The 20773-nt window shown below is 39.5% G+C and overlaps 2 protein-coding genes across 2 annotated transcripts; one reads left to right on the top strand and one right to left on the bottom strand.

Moving 5' to 3' along the window:
* Positions 1–83: 83 nt before the first annotated feature.
* LOC102312791 (zinc finger CCHC domain-containing protein 24) lies at positions 84–12710 on the bottom strand. The gene is made up of 4 exons (XM_005919594.3): positions 12063–12710; positions 10551–10751; positions 1447–1611; positions 84–1137 (listed from the first exon to the last, which is right to left on the bottom strand). Exons 1-4 carry the CDS (start codon positions 12267–12269, stop codon positions 1024–1026), a joined length of 687 nt encoding a protein of 228 aa, XP_005919656.1. The 5' UTR covers positions 12270–12710; the 3' UTR covers positions 84–1023.
* A 741-nt stretch (positions 12711–13451) lies between these two features.
* On the top strand, positions 13452–20528 carry anxa11b (annexin A11b). The gene is made up of 15 exons (XM_005919595.3): positions 13452–13598; positions 15305–15671; positions 15750–15787; positions 15964–16107; positions 16253–16340; positions 16468–16562; positions 16645–16758; positions 16924–17014; positions 17252–17331; positions 17459–17515; positions 17601–17694; positions 17824–17919; positions 18996–19054; positions 19158–19280; positions 19368–20528. Exons 2-15 carry the CDS (start codon positions 15314–15316, stop codon positions 19425–19427), a joined length of 1497 nt encoding a protein of 498 aa, XP_005919657.1. The 5' UTR covers positions 13452–13598; positions 15305–15313; the 3' UTR covers positions 19428–20528.
* Positions 20529–20773: the final 245 nt, after the last annotated feature.

Below are 20773 nucleotides of genomic sequence, written 5' to 3'. Positions count from 1 at the left end.
AGTAAGTTATTCTCTGTAGTCCCCCTCATGATATGATGTGCTTACATCCTTACTTGAGATGTAGAGATGAGATCAGAAACCGATCACGTTTAAATCAATTTTAATGCAAATAGTTCAATAGAGAAGCATCCATCTCATGGGTTATACAAATGAAGGCACATTAAATTTAACACAGTTTACAAGTTAAAGGGTATTTCTGTTCCATACTCATTTATTAGCAAGTCCAGTGAAAAATACCCTGAAAAGCACCACTCACATGCAACCCTTCACTTATCACCGTTTGTTACATTCACTTTTTTTTACTGTCACATGTTATATACTACATTATGACCATAAGCACTTTGGCGAGTCTTTTAGCACTGGGTGCCAAAATACAGTTGCTGTAAGTTACTATTAGAAAAATTTCTACACTGCATATTTAAAACTTTGGAGCCACAAACTACCTGACGAGTGTTTTCCCCATAAACTGTAGCACGTAGTATAAAAGAACTTAATGTTAGTTGACTAATATATTCCTTCACAAAGAGTAATATTCAACAAAATAGTATGGCTTAAAACATATATTAGAAAAATGATGTACCCACCAATACTAATAATACAGAGGAAAAGGCAGATATACATTATTACTGCATAACCGTCTTGGTAGACTTGCATATTTTATACAAAAACATTTAAGTTATTTCTGAAATATACACACATGTAAAAGAACCTCTATATGAAAGCTGTTCCAAGAAGTTGCTCACAAGTGAAGAAAGTAAAGTTTCTTAATTCACAGTTGGCTCAAAGTTCAGACTTCAAATGAATATTCACATAATGAAAACCGAGTAGCTTACAAGAACCCAGCAAACACAAAGTACTCTTCTCCACTGATACTACTGAAACCAGAGTCAGAGGGTATTTCATGAAAGCGTAAGATGCATTACTGCACTATAGATGTTGTAGCTTTAGTAACTAAAATATAGCTGTCGTAGCTATGTGTGTTTCATGAAGCTTTGGAGCAGTGTGTTAGGCAAACTGAATGTGTTATTGCACTCGGCGGCAGTAGTAGCCAAGGACTTTGCATTTTTCACACAGGTGCTGCGGATGCTCTTTACTCTGGTCAGACACATCCAACCCATCCGGCTTCTCCAGAGGTCTCTGGAACAAAGAAACTGGAAATTAATGACCTGCATATACAGAAATTGCCAATTAGTCCTAGGTCCAAGAAAGACATGAGAAACAGACAAGCTATGCCATTTGTAAGCTTATATAAGGATAAGACAGAGGTATCTGCAGCTAATGTATCCAAAATTTGAACAATTCACCTTTTTAAAGTCAGTCCTGGCCTCAATGGTCAAGCTACAAAAAAGTGGATTTGATTGCATAGATTGAATACATGTAAAGATTTGATGTGCAGGACCAATGAGATGTCCCAGTCTCCTGATGCCCTGTGTTCTGATGCATTACCTGCTTGTGAGGGTAAACGTTGATGTGGCACTTGATACATTCTTGTCCCATGTTGGCCCAGGAGTTCCCGCTCATCCACTTCCTCTTGCATTTTGGACATTTATACTCTCCAAAACACCTCTTTTTTCCCTGATAAGGGGTCAGGCCCTCGCCTTTGGGTCGAGCCTGAAAAGAAGAAAAATTATACATGCCTATCACCACTTTTAACGGGGAAAACCTATGCAATGACCTATTTTTTCTTTGCATGGCAGCCAGTTCAAAGCTTCATGTAATTATAAAACATCCTGATAGCAGAACTGTTGGTGGTCAGGAGAATTTATGGAGAGGGTTTTTTTTTCAGCAATGGGATGATTATGTTTTGTCAAATAATTTGCTTTGGTGCTTTAACAATCCTAAAAGGATTGACTTATATTACAAAGTAATCTAATCAAAGGAAACTTATTTTAGAGGGATAGTGTAGGAAATTACAAGACTCTTGGTTCTATGAAAGCAAACAGAAAAGTTTCAGTGGTTAATTCCAAAGATGTTAGATGATATTGTATGTTGTAATTTATTTGCTGGACACAAAAAGAGTCTCAGCTTTCCCATTAGAAATGAACTCCCTCCCTCCAGCTGTGTTCCCAGGAGACTGTAAAGGAGGCCCTAGCCTGCGGAGGGACCAATTGGAGAGGGCTTACTTCTATAGGACAAATACCTTAGGCTATCAGTCATCCCTCCCAGCTGGCCACAATCCTCCAATCAGAACACAAAAACCTTAGCAGGGAGGAAATAAAACCCAGATGAACTCTGCACTGGTGTAACATGACAAAATTCTAAGCCCATCACCGAAAAGAAAAAAGAAAATCCTCTCGACAAGACTGGTTTGAATTAAAAGCATCTTGGATGAAAAGTAGGGCAAGTCAAAATTAAGATCGAATCAGGCCTGAATCCACAACAACAGAGAAGTTCACATAATGCTTTGCTTTTATTTCACCGCAGAAACATATGTCAGGTTCAAAGCTTCTCACTGATCATTTCCAATTTTATTCATTTCCAGGCCTTAATATGTGAAAACAGGTTGTGAAGTTCCATCAGCCAAATCTCTAACTGCTAAATGCGCTGTGAATCATTTTGAAGCATGTGTTTGCCTCATTCGGCCACCAAGGGGCACTGTGGGAGATCGCTTTTGATGCTTGCCCTTGTTCTCAAGCATACAGAGACAGCAGACAGATTATCGTTTTCCTGAAGAAGGAAACAGCTTTCACTCTTCAAAACAAGCAAAACAAACTCTACCTAAAGTCTGGAGCCCACAGGGCAGCGAGGGGCACTGCACACGCTGTAGTTTCCACTGCCCTCATCAAAGATGTCAAACTGACAGCCAACAAATGAAAACACACTTTTGACCTGGAAGTGAATGGACACTCTCAATGGAAAGCAGGAAAGATTGACTGAATCCATCAGATCAGTGGGCCATTTTCGCATACATATGACACTGTATATACACACATCAGGCTGAACTCTCTTAGTAAGACTTTATTCTTTCTTGTAATTTCTTTAAGTAGGCTTCAGGAATACTTCTCCAGGCTATTTGAAGGACATTCAAAGCTCTTCTTTAGATGTTGGCTGCCTTTTGCTCTGTTCTCTGTGAAGATGATTGCACACTGCTTCAAAAATGTTAAGGTCTGGGCTCTGGGGAGGCCAATCCATGACTTACACTATCCTACTGTGTTTTTTTTTCTATCCAGATAAGCTTTTACTTTATTGGTAGCGTGTTTGGGATCACTGTCATCTTCAAAAATGAAGCCACTGACAAACAGATGCTTTCCAGATGGTTTTGCATGGTGGATAAATCTTTGAAAATACATTTCTGCGCTCTTCATTTCATCAGTTCTGACACAATCTCCAACACCACTGACTGAAATACAGCCCAAAACCAGAGTCTCCACCATGTTTTATAGATTACTGTTGACACTCACTGTTCCACCTCCTCCTTACATACTGATGCTGTTTTGAATCAGACATTTCAAATTTAAATTCATCACTCCACAAGACCTGTTGCAACTGATTTTCAGTCCAGTTCTTGTGTAATTTGGCATATCTCATCCTTTTCCGCCTGTTTCCCTTCCTTAAGAATGGCTTCTTGACAGCCCCACTCCCACTGAGACCATTACTGATGAGGCTTAAGATTTTCAGTAAAAAGCCTGTACACAGTTGTGTCCATGTGTAAATAGTACGTGTAATTAAGTTACGCCTTCTTATGCCTTTCATTTCATTTAGGCAGCATTTTTCCAGCAGTTACAAGCCATTTGAAGTAATTCCCTTTGAAGCAGTTCCTGATATAGCACACAGCAGAAGCTATCTTCTCCTTCTGCTGTGTGCTATATCAAAATCTGCATTCCTGATATGTAGAAAAGTTAAGGACTGCAGCAATACTAATATCAGCTAAGGCAGCTGGGTTTGGTCTTTGTTTGCAGAGGTTACTTTACTTCCATTGCCTGTGTTTTTTAGACTTGGTGCAGTTTCTGAGAACAATTTTCATTCAATTCAATTTTCTTTGTCATACACAGAAAATAAAACACATAGAAACAAACAGCAGGCCTAAAACCCCAAAACCTTTCAGTCTGAAACCACATATGAGAAACTCTTTTAAGATAAATAAGTTGTGAAATTCATTTATTATGTGAATTATAACATATTCAGTTTCACAGCCAATACTTATGTTGTCTTATTTAAATTAGCCCCAGACTGCATAGAGGGATGTAAAGCCAGATTTGTAGGCTGCAGCAGATAAGCTTGGCCCAGATCCTTGTAGCCTGGTGAGAGAGACCCAGGAGGTGGCTGCCTCCCTCTGCCATCATCTGGAAACCATCAGGATAAACAATGGACTACTCCAAATCCCCCCCCCCCTCCCCCGTCTCCATTCGCCAGTCCCTCATTCACTCTCCCCTACTCCCATACCCCCACGAGAGAATTCATCCTGGAGAACTCAGCACAGCTAAGCCTACTGGATACCATGTGGTCAATTACTCCACACTAACAAACCCACCACACTCTGTCCCTCGCTGGGTTTAATTTGTGTCAGACCCCCACAGCATCCACGGAGAAGTCCAGCTGTTAAGCAAAGCAAAACAACACAATCATGCCTGGGCTGACCACCGCAGCAAAAGGTCGCCTGTGTTTTAAAGACTCTTGTGCTGATTTAAAAGATAGTTTTCATTATCTTGTGAAATCAACTCTCCAGGAGGGTTAAGAGCAACAAATGCCTCAATTCCCACGAGCCCCAAAGAGAGACTATTAAAACAGCTGCGTGTTTAAGAGGACAAATTTGATGGCAGCAGTAAACCAAAATTCAACTGGTTAAGGCTTCTCAAATATGACGATGTGCTGCTTTTTAGTTTTATGTGATTATCAAACAAATATTTAGGGCTTTAGCAGCATTTGTCAAACAAAACTAATTAGAAGACATCATCTTAGGCTGGATTCTAGTTTGTTGAGCAGCTGCTTATTTTAAAAGTGATAACATTACGACGTGCCTACTTTTAAACCTGAGCAACTTTTACAAGGCTGTCTTTTTCACCATAGTGCATATTTTAAAAACTGAAACAAATGTTCCAATTCATAAATAATCAACACATCTGAGTAAGTTTGGATGCCCTAGGGGTTCACAGCTGTTATGAAGAAATAATGAAATAATAATTTAACATCTGATACATCAGCTGTATTCCAGCTAAATAAAAAAAAGGATAAAAACTCCATATAACAAACAAATATGCCACAGTCTTTTGCAAACCTAGTGGCGTGCCTACCACTTAAAATATAGGATGTGTCGACTTATGCACTGTTCTCTGAAGAATTGCTCTAACTTGCTTTACTTTGACTCGTTTTGAATAGATGAAGCTGTTTGGTTCGTGCTCTCAATGTGTCATAGGTCCTCAACTTAAAACTTCTATTCTCATCCCGAGTTTAAAATAAAGTTTTTCTAGCAGCTTCACCACGACCGTGGGCTCAAACCACAGAGCAGTGATTCGAGGAAATAAGATATCAGTCTCTTCCTGGCCAGTAGATGCTGACTTATGTCTTACACAATGGTGTTTCCTCTTTTCCAGAGCAAATCAAGGCCAAATGTTCCACTTACGGAAACATCAAGATGTCAAAAGATTCTTTTATGCAGATACAGCCCGAAGCTGTGATCTTTCTGCAAAGCTTTTCTACAAATGTTGCACATTTAAAACACAGAGTGGATGAACTTTTCTTTAATCCAACATGAATATGATTAGATACAAACATCTGGAGGCCAAAGAGCAGATGACTGGTTCTGTATTTTCCGACGTAGTGCTGTAGAGTTTTAATCAATCAGACCCAGTGTTGAAAGCACACAGAGCAAGGAGAATGATTATCACACAGACATATGGACATTTTCTATGCATCTTTCTCAAATGCAGGAGTCTGGGGGGGACCAAGCAATTTGATTGGTCCAGAATCTGACTGAGCTCCACTGAACTATAGGTATTATGTTTCTCAAAAGACTGAATGACAGGAACAGATGGTGGGTTGGAACAGCAAAATATGTCCAATTTCAGTTCAATATGTGTTTGAGTAACATAATAAAAGTGATCTCTACAGCATTTTTCCTATATGGGTTCCTTAGCCTTGAGCCGACGATACTCTTTATCATATGAAGGCTATCTATCCTGAATTCCAGGGTTTCCCCTATCTTTTGCATCATCCTCAGCAGATGTTTAACCAGAAGTGCCAGGCAGGATATTGTGTGTAGATAAGACAGTTATCACCAGTGAAAACAAAAGGACCACAGCAACAGTAATCAGACAGGGTTACATGAGATTGTCCAGTTCAGCGTCGTTCACTTTATCCAGCCCAAAACGAATCTGATACTCACCTAATTTCAGTCAATTAAAAACTTTGTAAATATTGAGATCATCCTCCTGTAATTTCATTTTATAGTCAAATTACATTTCTCAGAAGTACCAAATACAGTTGAATACTGTTTTATGTTTAAACTTTTGGTTTTTTGGTAAATGCATCATTGCCAAGATCAGAATGCTGACTGGCCTGTATGCCTGTATGCAAACATATAGATCTACGTCTAGCTAAAAGACTTTAAACACAAGCAAACAGCTGGACTGTGTTGATCCAAAAATAAAAATAAAACATCTGCCTATCATTATCTTGCATGATAATTATTAACACTGTGTATCTTGTCTTACATCTAAAAATAGAAAGTGCAAACACAACAAATTAACATTATGTTAAATGTTGGACATTTAAGTGGCGCAGCACAGACTAAAAAGACTGAGAACTAAAAATATGTTTATGTTCAAAGGCCAATGATCAGATCAAGAAGTTTCTTTTGTAATCTCTGCAACTAATTTTCAAAGCAGACTTTTCCCCTCTATTCAAGTGTGATTAAACTGTAACAGTAAAGACCTACATGCACTTCCTATGTTACCCAGAAGTTTGCAAAAACGGATGCAGTCATCTCACTGTAGCTAGAGTTCGTTCGCCACTGCCCTGCACTGACAGAAAGGCGAGAGAGACAGAGATGACTCCAGCCAAGCAGCACTGTGCGAACAATACAGCCTGACTTCCTGACCTTTGGTTCCACAGCCCCTCTGCAGAAACAATGCTCTCCTTATTTATCACAGGCCCTTCCCACCACGCACCCATTTACTGTCAGCACTCTGTCACTTGTGTACTTTCTTTACTGTAAGCAGGTCGAGCTACTTAACTGGGATGAGGACATTAAAATGTGACTCTAGGTTAAAAGGAAAAACCACGTAAACCCTCGATGAGTACCTGTCGTTTGCTTGGAAATGTGAATCTTAAAGACAATATAGTATGAAGGATTTTTAACTTTTTTTAAACTATTTTTCTGCAATCCTAAGACATCAAAAGCATACTAAAAGCATACTAAACTTCAGTTGGCTAAAAATGCCTCAGATTCCAACCAGCGAGAACAAAAAGCAGTTTGTTGATTAGGCACAGCTTCAGACGAACGTTCATCACAACTTCAACTAAAGAGACCTTTTGTCATGGCGACAGCTCCGTCATCATCCCTTTGGGTCTGAAATATTAGCAACACATGATAAAATCTGACATCATTTTTCTAAAGCAGAGCAAGAGTGGCAAAAAGCCAGGAGGAAAAATGGTTTCCAGATTTTGCATAATTTAAAGAGTATAGCAATAAAGCAGAATCGTAAATATCTCTGACAATTCCTTTGACGTTTCAATCGTCTCATGAAGCAAGTAACCCAACGCTCCACAGTGCTGTCAGCACGATGTTAACTATTGAAATGCCAAATGGCAGCATTAGCATTTTCTCTTATACCTAAAACGTTTTATTTTTTTTCATTACCTGCCATGTATTCGTCGTATAATTTTAGACTTGATGTTCCAGAAAATGCTTTTAAGGCTTCAGGCACAGACTTCCTGTGTGGATCCTTCTCTCATCTTACTGAGCCATGACATCCTTTGATTCCTATCCACTGCAGCTCCACAAAATGTTCTCTGTCTCCTAGCGTCAGACTCAGCCGAAAGACTTACTCACAATACACCAAGGTACAAACAGATAATCACAACTTACAGATGAAGATTGTGACGCAGCTTATCTCATAAAACTTCTAAACCTCAAGTTGTGTAAAGCACAACGGCACAATAGTTACTGCTGCTTCGTTAGAGCTCCACTCGTAGCCTGTTGTGTTAAGTTTCTACATTTACCCACTTTCACTGGTTGCTACAGCTTCGTCCACAGTCCAAACACATTCCTGATTTGTATATGTGGATCTGATAATGTATAGTTATCTTAATTTCTGTGTTAGCCCATGCTTTTTGCCCACTGTCAGCTAGTAAAGGCTCCAGACCCATTGCTATTCGGTTTTAAAGGAGTGCTTGTCAAGGAGTGAGCTTTTTGTGTTCAATGTTGGATAAAATCACAAGTGAAAAGTTAGAACTAAGTTTTCATATAGAACATCTAAGAAACATCAAAGCTTGTGAGATGATTGAGTCAGAAGCTTGTAAAGGACCAATAGCATAACAGGAAGGGTTGTCAATATTTCTACCAAGTGTCTGTGGCTTTAAAGTGTGTGATTAGGACCTTCTTTGATACACTTAGATGAAGATGTGATTCATGACACCAAAGAAAAATACAGAATATACACCTACTTTTCATAGCAATTGGCAGGTGTTCACAGATGTGAATGTGCGAAGAGCTATAAAGTCACTGCACATGTGCTGTCAGCATTCCTTACATTCCTATATGGGCTGTATTCTGTGCTAGAGTACACTAATCTACCATGTGTTGGCAGAGTCAAGACTTTAGGAGAGAACGATCAAACTCGAGGGAGAAAAAAGAGATTCGTACTCATTGTTTTTGAGTGAAAGAATTGTTTGGAGAATGTGTTTATTCCTTATATATTAAGAAATAGATAAGAAGTTTGATATCACTCTCACATTAAAAAATGTAGGTCATCTGGAATGATAGCTTAATTTAGCTTAGCATAAAAAGAGCAACAATTGGTGTAGGGTAGAATCACTAGATTCCCTACCAGCTCCTCTAAAGCATAGTAATGCTATCTACAATGTTTGATTTTTGCAAAAAGCATAAAACCAGTAATTATAAGCAGTTGTGTTCTTTTTGACAGAGCTAAACTGGCTCTCCCCATTTCCCGTCTTTATGCTAACACTGGCTCACAGTCTATAGTATTTCTATGCTACTAGCTTTACAGACATAAAGCTAGCAGCATTCCCATTCACAAGAAAGCAAATGGGTTTAAGCACACCTAACAGGTATTTGTCACACCGTTTTAAAAAAAAGGCTACCTTGTGTTATTAATAACATGCTTTAAATGTTTTATCTAATTAACTGTGATTTGGCATCGGTTAGCATAGTCTTGGTTCAGTGCAAAATCTCAGCCTAAAATCTTGGTAGCTGTTAAAAGGTGATCACATTGGGTTTACTATTTAATTAACTTTAACCTGCTTATAACTACTTCAAACCAACTTTTAACCCATTTTTATTTTTCCATGCTGTTTGTGCTTGAGGGTCTGCTGTTGCTCTCCTCATACTGGACTTTCCATGCACATGGAAAGGTGGGAAACTCCCAGAACGGAGCCAAATATGATTTGCTGCAAATGGAATAGCAATCTTCTTTTGACTTTTTCTGAAAGTCTCAAACTGCTATTGTTATATGTCACCCCCAAAAAGAGATTGATATTCTTAAAAATATGTTTAACTTGGCTTTTCTGATAGATGAAACTTGACAAACACTGAAATAACTGAAACTGATCACCCAGTATTATAGTCTGTGGTATTATAAAAGGAGGTTGCTGCTTTCAGATTTTGCAAAAGAAAGCAATTTCTACTTAAAAAAAAAAAAGCTACCTAATCACTAGCCATGTTTGGAGAGGGATATCCTGTGTGACATGGTATTACAAGATATCTATCTATATATCGCTAGACAGAGAGTGTGTGTGTGTGTGATTCAGTTGGATAAGCAGAAAAAAGGATGGATGGGTGGTATAGATACATTTGATTAGTAAAAGTTGACCTGCTATTTTAAATTCAAGTTTTTGCTTCTTTGTTTCTTGGACACATCCTGTCCATCAGTCATTTTATTATTTCTATTACACCTAACAAATGTCAAGCATTTCCTTCAGAACATGATCAATGGGGAACCACAGCTGCACATAAAGCACTGGTAATATTTCTTTCATGTTTGGAGTGGAGGTCGTGCCTAGTTCCACAGAAAAACCTATCATCTTTCATTAAGGCCAGCACCGAGATCCAATCTGGCATCTGCTGCTCATTACCAACCTGTGGTGGTACACCTTCAAATATGTGCTGAGGACTGTATTTCACACTAAAAAAATAATAATAATACAAACATAATACTCTAACTTGGAATGTAGAGTTTAAATTGAGTGCAGTACAATTGTGAAAGAATACCTAGAAATGTGACGAAGAAACTGGATGTGATTTGTTGGATTTGTCATCACATTTACTTTACAAATGTATTATTCATGCAGCACTTCACATGCGTTTGATAGACAGCTCAAATGAGCCACATATTGTGCAGCTGTTTGATGTAAAGTGTCACTGTGTGTCTCACCTGAGGGCAGTCTTTGATGTAGTGTCCTTTGTTGAAACAAAGGTGGCATAGGTAGTTGGGTGGCGGCCTTTTGCTGGGCTTCCGTGTCTCAGGAGACAGGGAAAGGTCTGAGAAATGGTCTGCCAGTGAGCTCAGGCCATCCACAATATTGTTGAGAGATCCATAAGGTGAAGTCCTCTTGTAGAAATTATTGTTCAAGCTCTGTCAGAGAAAAGCAACGCCCCCCACCCAAACAAATCATAATTATTTTTCCATTGATACGCGCTCTTAACTATGTCTACAAATGTACGAAGCTCATAAGTAATGCCCAACATAACTTCCAAAAGGCCAAGGTAGTGTATTCAAATAGCTTCAAAATCAATCAAAACACAGAAATACTCAACTATCAGAGGTAAAAACTGTAAGATTTTTACTTTGGAGTTAGCAGATTTTGGCTTTTTTGTTTGACAGATGGTTGTTTAATTTTTGATTTTACTCATTTCATCAGTTTTAGCTCTACACAAGAGTGTTTGCCATATCCCCAAAACACAGAAAGTTACAGAAGGTTATTGTTGTGACTCTGCTATAAAAGAACATTTCACGGGGTCTGTCAGTCCATCACCCTGATTGATTCTCCTGTTTGTCTCCCTGACAGTAGCCAACCTTATTTGATTTCTGCAGATGTGCAGTCCTTACTGTGTGAACCAATAGTGTCCATTTCCTCATTAGAACAAAATGCCTTTGTCATGCATTCTTACAAATGGTTCTTCTGGCACGACATAATCAGCATCATTGTGCTTCTAGAGGAGATGGGTGCTATGGCACTGCAGGGCCAACCAACATGAAGAACAGCCTGCGGACACTGTTTACTCTGAAGGCATCGCACAATAACGAATTGTGGTCAGATGCACATGTGCTTTAGAGCAGTGAGATCTTATGCAAGAGACAGCAAACCACTAGATATCTTGGCATGCGTGAAGTTAAAGCACACACGCCAGATATGTGGAAATGTCTCATGTCTCAAGTAAAAACTTGTGGATTTAGATGTCAAAATTTAAAGAAAACATCACAAAGTACTCAGTTTGTTTAAAAAAAATCCTTATCCCTTTCTTCAATTAGTCAGTAGTTTATTAAGCACTGAATTAACACTGTATACCGCTCTAACCATGCAGAGGCCAAGGGGTTGGGGTGGCTAAGCTTGTGAGAGATCTTTCTCAACCTACCATTCCCCCATCTGGCTGACACCAGAACAGTCTGAACACACTCAGGCACTATATCTGGGTACAAAACGCATATTCATATGCTACCCAGTCACCGCAGGGCAACCCAAATGAAGGCATGCAGGTGAGGTTTGCAGTATGGGCAGCAAAGTAACCAAGGCTGAAATATCTGAGAAGAACATTCAGGGAGAGACTTGCAGCAAATAAATAAATAAATAAAAAATAACATTAAAGATAAAGATTTAATCCAAATACGGAGATAATAACCTGCCATCGCAACTTAATGATTGAGACAGCATCACATGCGTTCTACCTCACTGCTCAGATGGAAGAAGTTGTTGAGATAGTTGGAGCTCAGATCAGCTGCGCTGCGCTTGGAGGTGCTCACGTCCAGAGGAGAGGAGTCCGACTCGACTTTGAAGCCGTCAAAAGCGCTACTCGGCGTGTCTTGTAAGGACATGTAGACCCAGCTGAGAAGCTGCGCGGGCTGGTACACACCAGTCTCTACGGCAGACATCATGGTGTCTTCTGGAGGTCTGCGCCTCTCCTCTTAAAACAGCACCGTCAGAACCGCCGGTTTCTCTGGACAACCCAACTTCTTCCAGTCATCCCCCTGCAGCGCCTGACTGGGCTTAATCTCTGCGTGTGTTCACCTGGGGGAAGCCCTGGGAGGAGGACTCCACTAACAGGAGAGAAGTCACGGGAGGGGCTCGGTGTAAGTTTGAAATGGAAAGGCTGTATGGCAGCTGGAGGACTGGAGCAGCAAACAGGCAAGGACTCTGCGTTGCGTCACAGAGAATAGGAGGGCCAACATGAGTTTGCATCTCTTTCTGATTACCTTCGCTGGCATCTGTATTAAGAAGGGAACTTCTCTGTACTTGTTTAATCGTCTAAATATAACGCAAGTGATGATGATAATTTTTTTTTAAAAAAGCCACATTAAACTTATATGAGATTTCACATATTTACAAAAGTGCTTTATATTTCTTTTGTTTAATATCTAAACTTCATGTCGGGTTTTCAATTCCTTCATTCGTGAGAGTGTCGATAAACTTCTTCATGTTTACTATAATTAATGATTTCCAGATATAAAACGCACACAAAATTGCTTTGGTGTTAGCTCAAATGAAAAGCCCAGTGGATTATAATGAGGAAGTGGGCTGCTGCCATCTAGTGCTTCATACTGACTAATTCAGTAAGAAAGCTAAAATGTCGTGCTAAAACATGTAATAACCCCATGACTTGTAAAATAGTGGGTTTTTTTTATTGCCCACGCGTGTTTTGTTTTTTTTTTTAATAATGTGTTTAACCATTCATTTTTGGAGGCTCAAAATAATCTAAATTACGATCCAAATGAAAGGTCTGGGGATGTCCTACCCGCTATGATTCATGCTTTTTTAAATAACAATTTGTATTATACAAGAGGTCATGTGGCCCAGAGACATGAAAATAGAAATTTAAAAAGTAAACAAGTGTGATGTGGAAGCTTGGGGCATTTGCAGTGCATACACAGAAATCCCCTGTTTGCATAGATACACAGGTTCCATTGGGGGGGTAGATTCATTATAAAACACTTTTAATGTTTTGTTATTAAGTTACAAATCATCTTTTGGTTTTTGTCCCTGTATGGAAGCAACTTTAATCAATTAAAGCCAAACAATGTTCCAGTGCTCAGTGTGGAGAGAATGACACATCACAGCCCTCTGACTCAACAGTGGTCTCTATCTCCAGCGGTAACAACAAGCAAAGCAAAGGTTATTACTGCTAGCACGGAAACTAGGACCCACCCACATTCAGGCTGGTCTCTCCCTGCCTGGCTCTTCCTGGATCTGACGCCCGCATCTGCCAAGTAAGTAACTCTAATCTATAGTTTTTTCCACTGCAATATATTTAAAACAAATATTTCTTTACGTTGCAATAAACAAAAGCGAGGAACTTGCAGAAATGTAGCGGCTCATTTTTTGGCTGTTGACTTATTTTTGTTTCGTTTAGCTTTGCCTGATCAAACAAACAGCCGTTTAATGGTGACGTTACCAGATAGCAACTAGCAATTAACTTTCTGCTTTGGGGACGTCACAGCGGCACGCTAGCGCTTGTAAAATGTATGTAAGGAATTAAAATAAATATTTTATTAGTCGCCCAGGCCGGATGCTACATGCTAAAGCAGTAACTCGGTTGGAAAGTGTTGTGTAACGTTAACGGACGGCTGGGTCGTTTCTGCTCTTCTGCGTCAGGGCACACGGTTAAATCACTTAATGCTTCTTACCATCACGAACGGGCCAAGGTTTTTATTATTATGCGTTTATTATTGAACAGTAAAATCACAGCTGGTTAGTTGAGAAAATGCAGGCCTGTGATGCTCTCACGAGTATAAGGACTTTGATTTTACTGCTTTTGACGTTAAAAGAGCTTTTCGACGTTCAAAGTCGAAACATGTACTACACATACAACAGTTAGTTGTTTTTAATTACTGTAGGAATTTATGTGAGTTCCCCCTCGCTTACGTATTTTTTCTGTTGCCTAACTGGTGGTATTTACTACGAGTGCCTGTGGCATTGTTTCAAAATACTGAGAAAATAAAACCTGAAAAGCAAGGGAGTGTCAGCAACCAAATGTTTTCCAAGAACTCATTTGTAACACACCCTTAGTCTTTCTGTTCAAACTAAAATCAGTAATTTCGAAAAATCGTCTTTTGTTTGGCTGTCGTTAACTTTTTAAGTTGTGTTTACGCATTTGTTCTTGCAAAATACATGCATTCCTTTTTAAGGAAGGAAGGTCTTTTATCGACACATTGCAAAATATGAACAGATAAAGAATAACAACGTAGTAAATAGGTACATTCATTGAAATTCAAGCATTTTTGTCTTCGTTTTAACTCATGAAAATCATATCTTTAGACATCTTTTTAAACTGTATGGACATTGCTTCAACTTCACACTCAAACTGTTTGATAGTTTCACTTCACAAACACAAACCCAAAATATTTTCCTGCTGGTATGCACAATGACAGTTTTGAAGTTACAGAAAGCATGCTTTGCATATAGCTCAGCAGCTCATTATCTTTTGCCCTGAACAAAATTTGTTCTGTTTAGAATTTCTTTGACATGCAGACTATAAGATTCAGGTATTAAACCACTCACCTTTCACTTAGCAGATGACCCGCTTTACTTCTAATTTTTTTCTAATCAGCTTTGTCCAAATAACATTATTACTTATTAATATTTGGCAACTGTTGCTTGTTCGCATTATTGAGGGTTTATATTATATTGTTTTCTGAGAATGGGGAAGCAAAAGTTGCACAGTTTCATAAACAGTGAACACATTGCAATGTCATTATCATATGACAGGGATACGGATCAGTGGAAGTGGTGAGAGACATTTAAACAATTTCCTATTGTCTTGGGGAAAATGTTTGTTTTGTTTCTGCTCTATATGAGATTTAACGAGCCCATTCAGTAAACATTCTTTAGACAAAAACATAAATTCCCTGAAAAAGTTTTACATAAAAAACAAATATTTACACAGTGATAGTCTCCAGCTTTATTTCACCTCCAGGTTTTGAAGATGAGCTACCCAGGATACCCTCCTCAGTCTGGAGGATACCCACAACAGGCGGGAGGCTACCCGCCTCAACCAGGGGCATATCCTCCCCAAGCAGGTGGCTATCCACCAGCAGCAGGTGGCTACCCTCCTGCAGCAGGTGGCTACCCCCCTGCAGCAGGTGGCTATCCACCTGCAGCAGGAGGCTTCCCCCCACAGGCAGGCGGATACCCACCCCAGGCAGGTGGTTACCCACCAGCAGCAGGGGGTTATCCACCCCAGGGGGGTGGTTACCCCGCTCCAGCTGGAGGCTTCCCTCCCCAAGCTGGTGGATACCCTGCTCAGCCTGGAGCAGGAGGTTATCCATCCATGCCTCCAGCAGGTGAGGCTCCAAGAAGGCAGCATGACAGATTACATTTGTGAGGTACTATTCTTTCTTTAAGCCAATATTTTCTTTCAGGTGGAGGCTGGGGTGCAGCACCAGGTGGCTATGGAGCGGTATGTAAATTCTTATCTCACTCTTCACCTCTTACGTGTCAGCTCGCTAATACTATATGGACTGGCTCAGGCTAAATCTCATTTGTTTAAGTTTCCTTATCTTTACCATTCCCATCTGAACCTTATTTGTTTAATATGCATTTGTCACCATGTACTTAGCTGTCCTTCATTTGCAGCCAGGAGGAGCTCCGCAGGGATATCCAGGAGGCCCTTCCCCAGGCCAACCCATGCCAGGTTACCCAGGAGCACCTGCCACTAACCCTTCAATGCCTGGATATGGAAGTGGGGGTCCCTCCAACCCTCAGGGCCCTGCCATGCCTGTAAGATGTGGCAGGTGCATGCTGTGGTATTTAACACAAATAGAATTACCACAGCATACACACTTGTTACTGTGTTGAATTTTATCATGTCAGATATATGTATAATTTATTTATATATATGTTTATCATTTCTTATGCTTTTTAGACAGGGTACAGGGGTTCTATTAAAGACTTTCCAGGGGCTGATCCACTGAAGGATGTTGAAGTTCTTCGAAAGGCAATGAAGGGTTTTGGTCAGTAAAATATGCATTTGAGTATGCTAAACCCATCAGATATAATATTGTTTCCCATTAGCAGTTCATTTGCTCCTTCTCCTTTTACACATCATAAATTGATTCTAACAAAATAACATCTTGACAGGCACCGATGAAAATGCCATTATTGAACTTCTGGGAAATCGTTCAAAAAAGCAGAGGGTTCCATTGATAGCAGCTTATAAAACTACTTACGGAAAGGTACTTTCATAAATAATAATGCTTTTGTGACAGTTTTATCTTAGCTGACTTTGCAGTCAGATGTTTCTGTTTTTCTGCTTAGGATTTAACCAAGGATCTGAAGTCTGAGCTAACTGGAAACTTTGAAGATCTGGTTCTTGCCATGCTGAAGACTCCAGCCCAATTTGATGCATCTGAACTCAGAGAGGCTATAAAGGTTGGAAGCTCATGCGGTTGTCTCAGTAAATGGTTTCAGTTTTGGTTTTCCTGCCCAAACCACAATATCTCGCTCATCGTGCATTAGGAAAATAAGTGAATGTGAAATGGCTGGCTACAAATGAATGTTGATCACATTCGCTATGCTTTTCTGTAATTGTTTTAGGGTGCAGGAACTGATGAGGCTTGTCTCATTGAGATTTTGTCATCACGCTCCAATTCAGAGATTCAGGAAATTGCCAGAATCTACAAAGCTGGTGAGTTTTAATGTTGGCTTTTCTACTTTTTATTCAAATTCTTGTTGGAAGACATTATTAAGACCTGTTTTTTTTAAAATTTTTTATTAATATAAGGGTATATTTTGCTTTAAGCTGAGCAGGCTTATTTGATCAACAGGTAAATAATGAATTCTGAAAAAGTCAGTGTCTGAAATGTCCTATGCAAATATTATGGAAATGAATATATTTTCCTAAAAAGCCCCTCCTTCCTTCCAGAGTACGGGAAGAGCCTGGAGGATTCTATTAGCAGCGACACGTCTGGACACTTTCGCAGACTCCTGGTGTCTCTCTGTCAGGTAGCATCAGCACATTTTGCTGGACTTACAAAGAGCTTTCTCATAAAGGGAAGTTCTGACCTAACTTCTGCACTGTGCCACATAATGTTTTTCTGCTCTCAATGCTACTTCCTTCTATTCTCTCTAGGGAAATCGTGATGAAAGGCCAAATGTTGACATCTCTTTGGCCAAACAGGATGCTCAGGTACTTGTTTAAAGATGGCTTCGTGTCCTCAACGCTCTCTGAAAGCAAATGCAAGCCATAATCATCCTTCTCCTTCTTTCCTCAGAAACTGTATGCAGCAGGAGAAAATAAGGTGGGAACTGATGAGTCTCAGTTTAATGCCATCCTGTGTGCTCGCAGCAAGCCTCACCTTAGGGCAGGTGTGTAGCTCAGGAAGTTTACTATTTTGTTTTCAGTGTCATAAATAGAATCGCTTTAGCACATATGCTTTTAAACCTTTAAAGAATTACATTGTAACTGTCATGCTTGTGTATCTTGTCTTTGAATAGTCTTTCAGGAGTACCAGCATATGTGCGGGAAGGACATTGAGAAGAGCATCTGCGGGGAAATGTCTGGCAATCTTGAGTCTGGCATGGTGGCTGTGGGTACGTTCTCTGGATCTCTTTTTTCCAAGCCCGGAACAAACTGAAGCGACTTTCCAAAGACATGCAAAAGCTTTAAGTATATATTAAAGCCACTGGTTGAGGTTGTTCTGCAAGACTTTCCTATAAATACTATGCAGGTGCAATACAGGCAGCTGTTTGACCTAAATACATGATTGAAAGCAAATGGTGGCAAGACAGACTGAAGACTACACATTGGTTTTTATGAGGCATTTTAAAATTAGAAACTGATTCTTCAGTCTGTTAAATGTCAGCAAACACTTCTTGAGGGCTTTGTAGAATCAACTAAGTTATATTTCCAGCTGTATATTAAAGCTAGAAATATAAATGAGGTAAAGACTTAAACTGAGGAAGAGGATACGACACCCTCATTCACTGGCGACTTTCATCATAAGTGTTGAAAGTGTTGACTGGCACCATAAGCTCGCCAAGCAAGCTCACAAGTGTAGTTTGTTAAATGTATATAGCAACTACAACATGCACTTACATTTCTAGGTAGGTATACGTCAGGGATCTACACCAGGTTAGACTTGACAGACCTGACACATTGCAACATTTAAACAGTGCTCGGTTGGTACTGTGGAGCCCACAGTCTGCCAAGAAAACGTCCTTCAAAGCCTTCACCAGCCTGAACCGTTTATGCAAGGCCCGATTGGTCTACACTTTTATGTTATTTACCTTAAATTCAGAACCTGCCATTTGAGTACTGCAGCAGAATCGAGACTCAGACGTGAGCCTGCGCAAACTGTAGCCTTAGTTTCCTGTTCTTAGCTGACAGGAATGGTCTTCTGCTGCTGTAGACCTGTAGATGCTGTAGATCTCATGTTGTTTGTGCTCTGCATTCATTAAAAATAACCAAGGTAGTAAAACCACAAATTGGGTCAGTTACACAACCTTATTGGCGGACACAATATAAACTAAATATGTACAGAAGTGTCTCATGTTCCATCCATTCAATTTTCACGGTCTTTTCTTTTTAAGCGTGCTATGTCTTGTTGGTTTATATGTACAACAGCATCTTCTGCTCCTTTATTTATCTTTCATTTGACTTTTTTTAGTGAAGTGCATCAAGAACACCCCCGGTTACTTTGCAGAGAGGCTCAATAAGGCCATGAAGGTACATCTGTTGTCTGTCATCCCTCGGATAATTAGTTTAGTGCTCTGATTTTGTGAAGAGAGAATGGAGAAGACATAAACGAGGTATTACATTGTGCTCACAGGGAGCAGGGACAAAGGACAGAACCCTCATCCGTGTCATGGTGTCCCGCTCCGAGGTAGATATGTTGGACATCAGGCAGGAGTATCTGAAGACCTACGGAAAATCACTGTACACTGATATCTCAGTAAGTCCCACTGTTTTTGTCATTTTGACGATCAAAGCTTAATCACCGTGTGCTTGTTATGTGATGCGCTTTCTCTGGATTTCTCAGGGTGATACCTCTGGGGATTACAAGAAGCTGCTGTTGAAGCTGTGTGGAGGTAGTGACTAAAAAGCACCAAGACCCCAAAGGAGCGTGTCTCAAAAGGACATCATATACATCCACACTGAAACAATGTTATATGACCTTATATTCCATTTGTTGCATGCATTTAGTGCCATTTTTCTGATTATTACATCAAATCAACATATATATTTTTGATTCTCTTAAATTACATAGTGTTTGCTACTGTATTGCATTTATTCATATTTTAAAGGTGCATTAATATTATTCTTTTTACACAAAAGGTTGAGTGGTAGCCAACAAAATGTGTGTGTGCCTGAAATTAACTAAATTACTGCAATGACTATATTACACAATAATAGTTAAAGTGTACTTTAGTTTGTAGGAAACCTATTTTGGGGTAACAGTAGAACTTCACAAAGTAAAAAGAAAGTAAGATCTGAAAAAGAGCTAGTGTGCCATGTGACTAATTTTTGCAATCCATATAGAAAGAAATATTTAGTACAGCGCTTTGTGAATGTATTGCCAAGCATCGCAACTGTGTGTACCTACTTACAAAGGTGTATGTTATTATTGTATATGCATATGATCATATCTCAATCAATCAATCATTCTCTGAATGTAAGAAATAATATTTGCATCTCTTCTGTAATGGGTGTTTGTTTTAGTTAACTGAAATTTAACTCTTGCTTCCAAGTCTATGCAAATTAGCTTATTGCCAATCAACAATTATTTACCTTTCACTCAGTGCTGAAACGCCAAAGCCTAAAGACAGATCATATTGTGCCGTTCGAGTAAGCCTGTGGACCTACGCAATTATTTTCTTTTGTTTTGGCTAGCAAACATTCGATAATCTTAGCTGTATGGCTACAGGAAGTTATCCATATTCTGTTTCTCAATATTTTGTTTAGTCTTTCAACAGTGTCCTTTGCTGATTTGTATGCTTTACTGCCAGCAGAGGGCTCTTAGTTCACACAAACTATCTCACCTCTGTAGAATTGATCTGCCTGAACTAACTTTTGCTGAGTATTTCCTGCACTAACTACTTTGCTTTGTAACATAATAATTGTCAAAATTCAGTGGATGCCTTAAGAAAAAAAAGGAAAAACAACCACCTTTGATTTCAATAAAAAAAATTTTTGGCACGTTTTCTTTGTGAAATGGGATTGTGTGTTTTGCATGAAAAATGACTGCGTGTGGATTTTGTGCTCTAAGCAGATGCACAATGAGCGATTTGCATGTCAAAGCCAGTCTCATTTGCACCACCTAGGTCTGTATTACAGCGAGTGGGTAAGCCCCCTCCACCTCTGAGCATCATGAGCGGCAGCCTCTTGTCAAAAGGTGTGAATAATGTGGCTTACATAAGTTCTGTTTGTGCGTGCGTGTTTGCTTTA

The sequence above is a fragment of the Haplochromis burtoni genome, unplaced genomic scaffold, assembly GCF_018398535.1.
Source record: "Haplochromis burtoni strain Fernald_Lab_line unplaced genomic scaffold, NCSU_Asbu1 Contig_37, whole genome shotgun sequence".
Classification (NCBI taxonomy): Eukaryota; Metazoa; Chordata; class Actinopteri; order Cichliformes; family Cichlidae; genus Haplochromis; species Haplochromis burtoni.
The sequence above is the reverse complement of the archived record's forward strand: the minus strand, read 5'-3'. Positions and strand labels throughout refer to the sequence as shown.

Excerpts from the sequence above, each read along its gene's own strand:
- LOC102312791 (XM_005919594.3), bottom strand. The coding sequence starts at position 12,269 with ATGATGTCTGCCGTAGAGACTGGTGTGTACCAGCCCGCGCAGCTTCTC. Across the intron at positions 10,752-12,062 it reads TCTTCCATCTGAGCAGTGAG|AGCTTGAACAATAATTTCTA; the intron begins GTAGAACGCATG and ends TTTCTCTGACAG. Across the intron at positions 1,138-1,446 it reads ACGTTTACCCTCACAAGCAG|AGACCTCTGGAGAAGCCGGA; the intron begins GTAATGCATCAG and ends TCTTTGTTCCAG.
- anxa11b (XM_005919595.3), top strand. The coding sequence starts at position 15,314 with ATGAGCTACCCAGGATACCCTCCTCAGTCTGGAGGATACCCACAACAG. Across the intron at positions 15,672-15,749 it reads TCCATCCATGCCTCCAGCAG|GTGGAGGCTGGGGTGCAGCA; the intron begins GTGAGGCTCCAA and ends ATTTTCTTTCAG. Across the intron at positions 17,516-17,600 it reads TGGCCAAACAGGATGCTCAG|AAACTGTATGCAGCAGGAGA; the intron begins GTACTTGTTTAA and ends TTCTTTCCTCAG.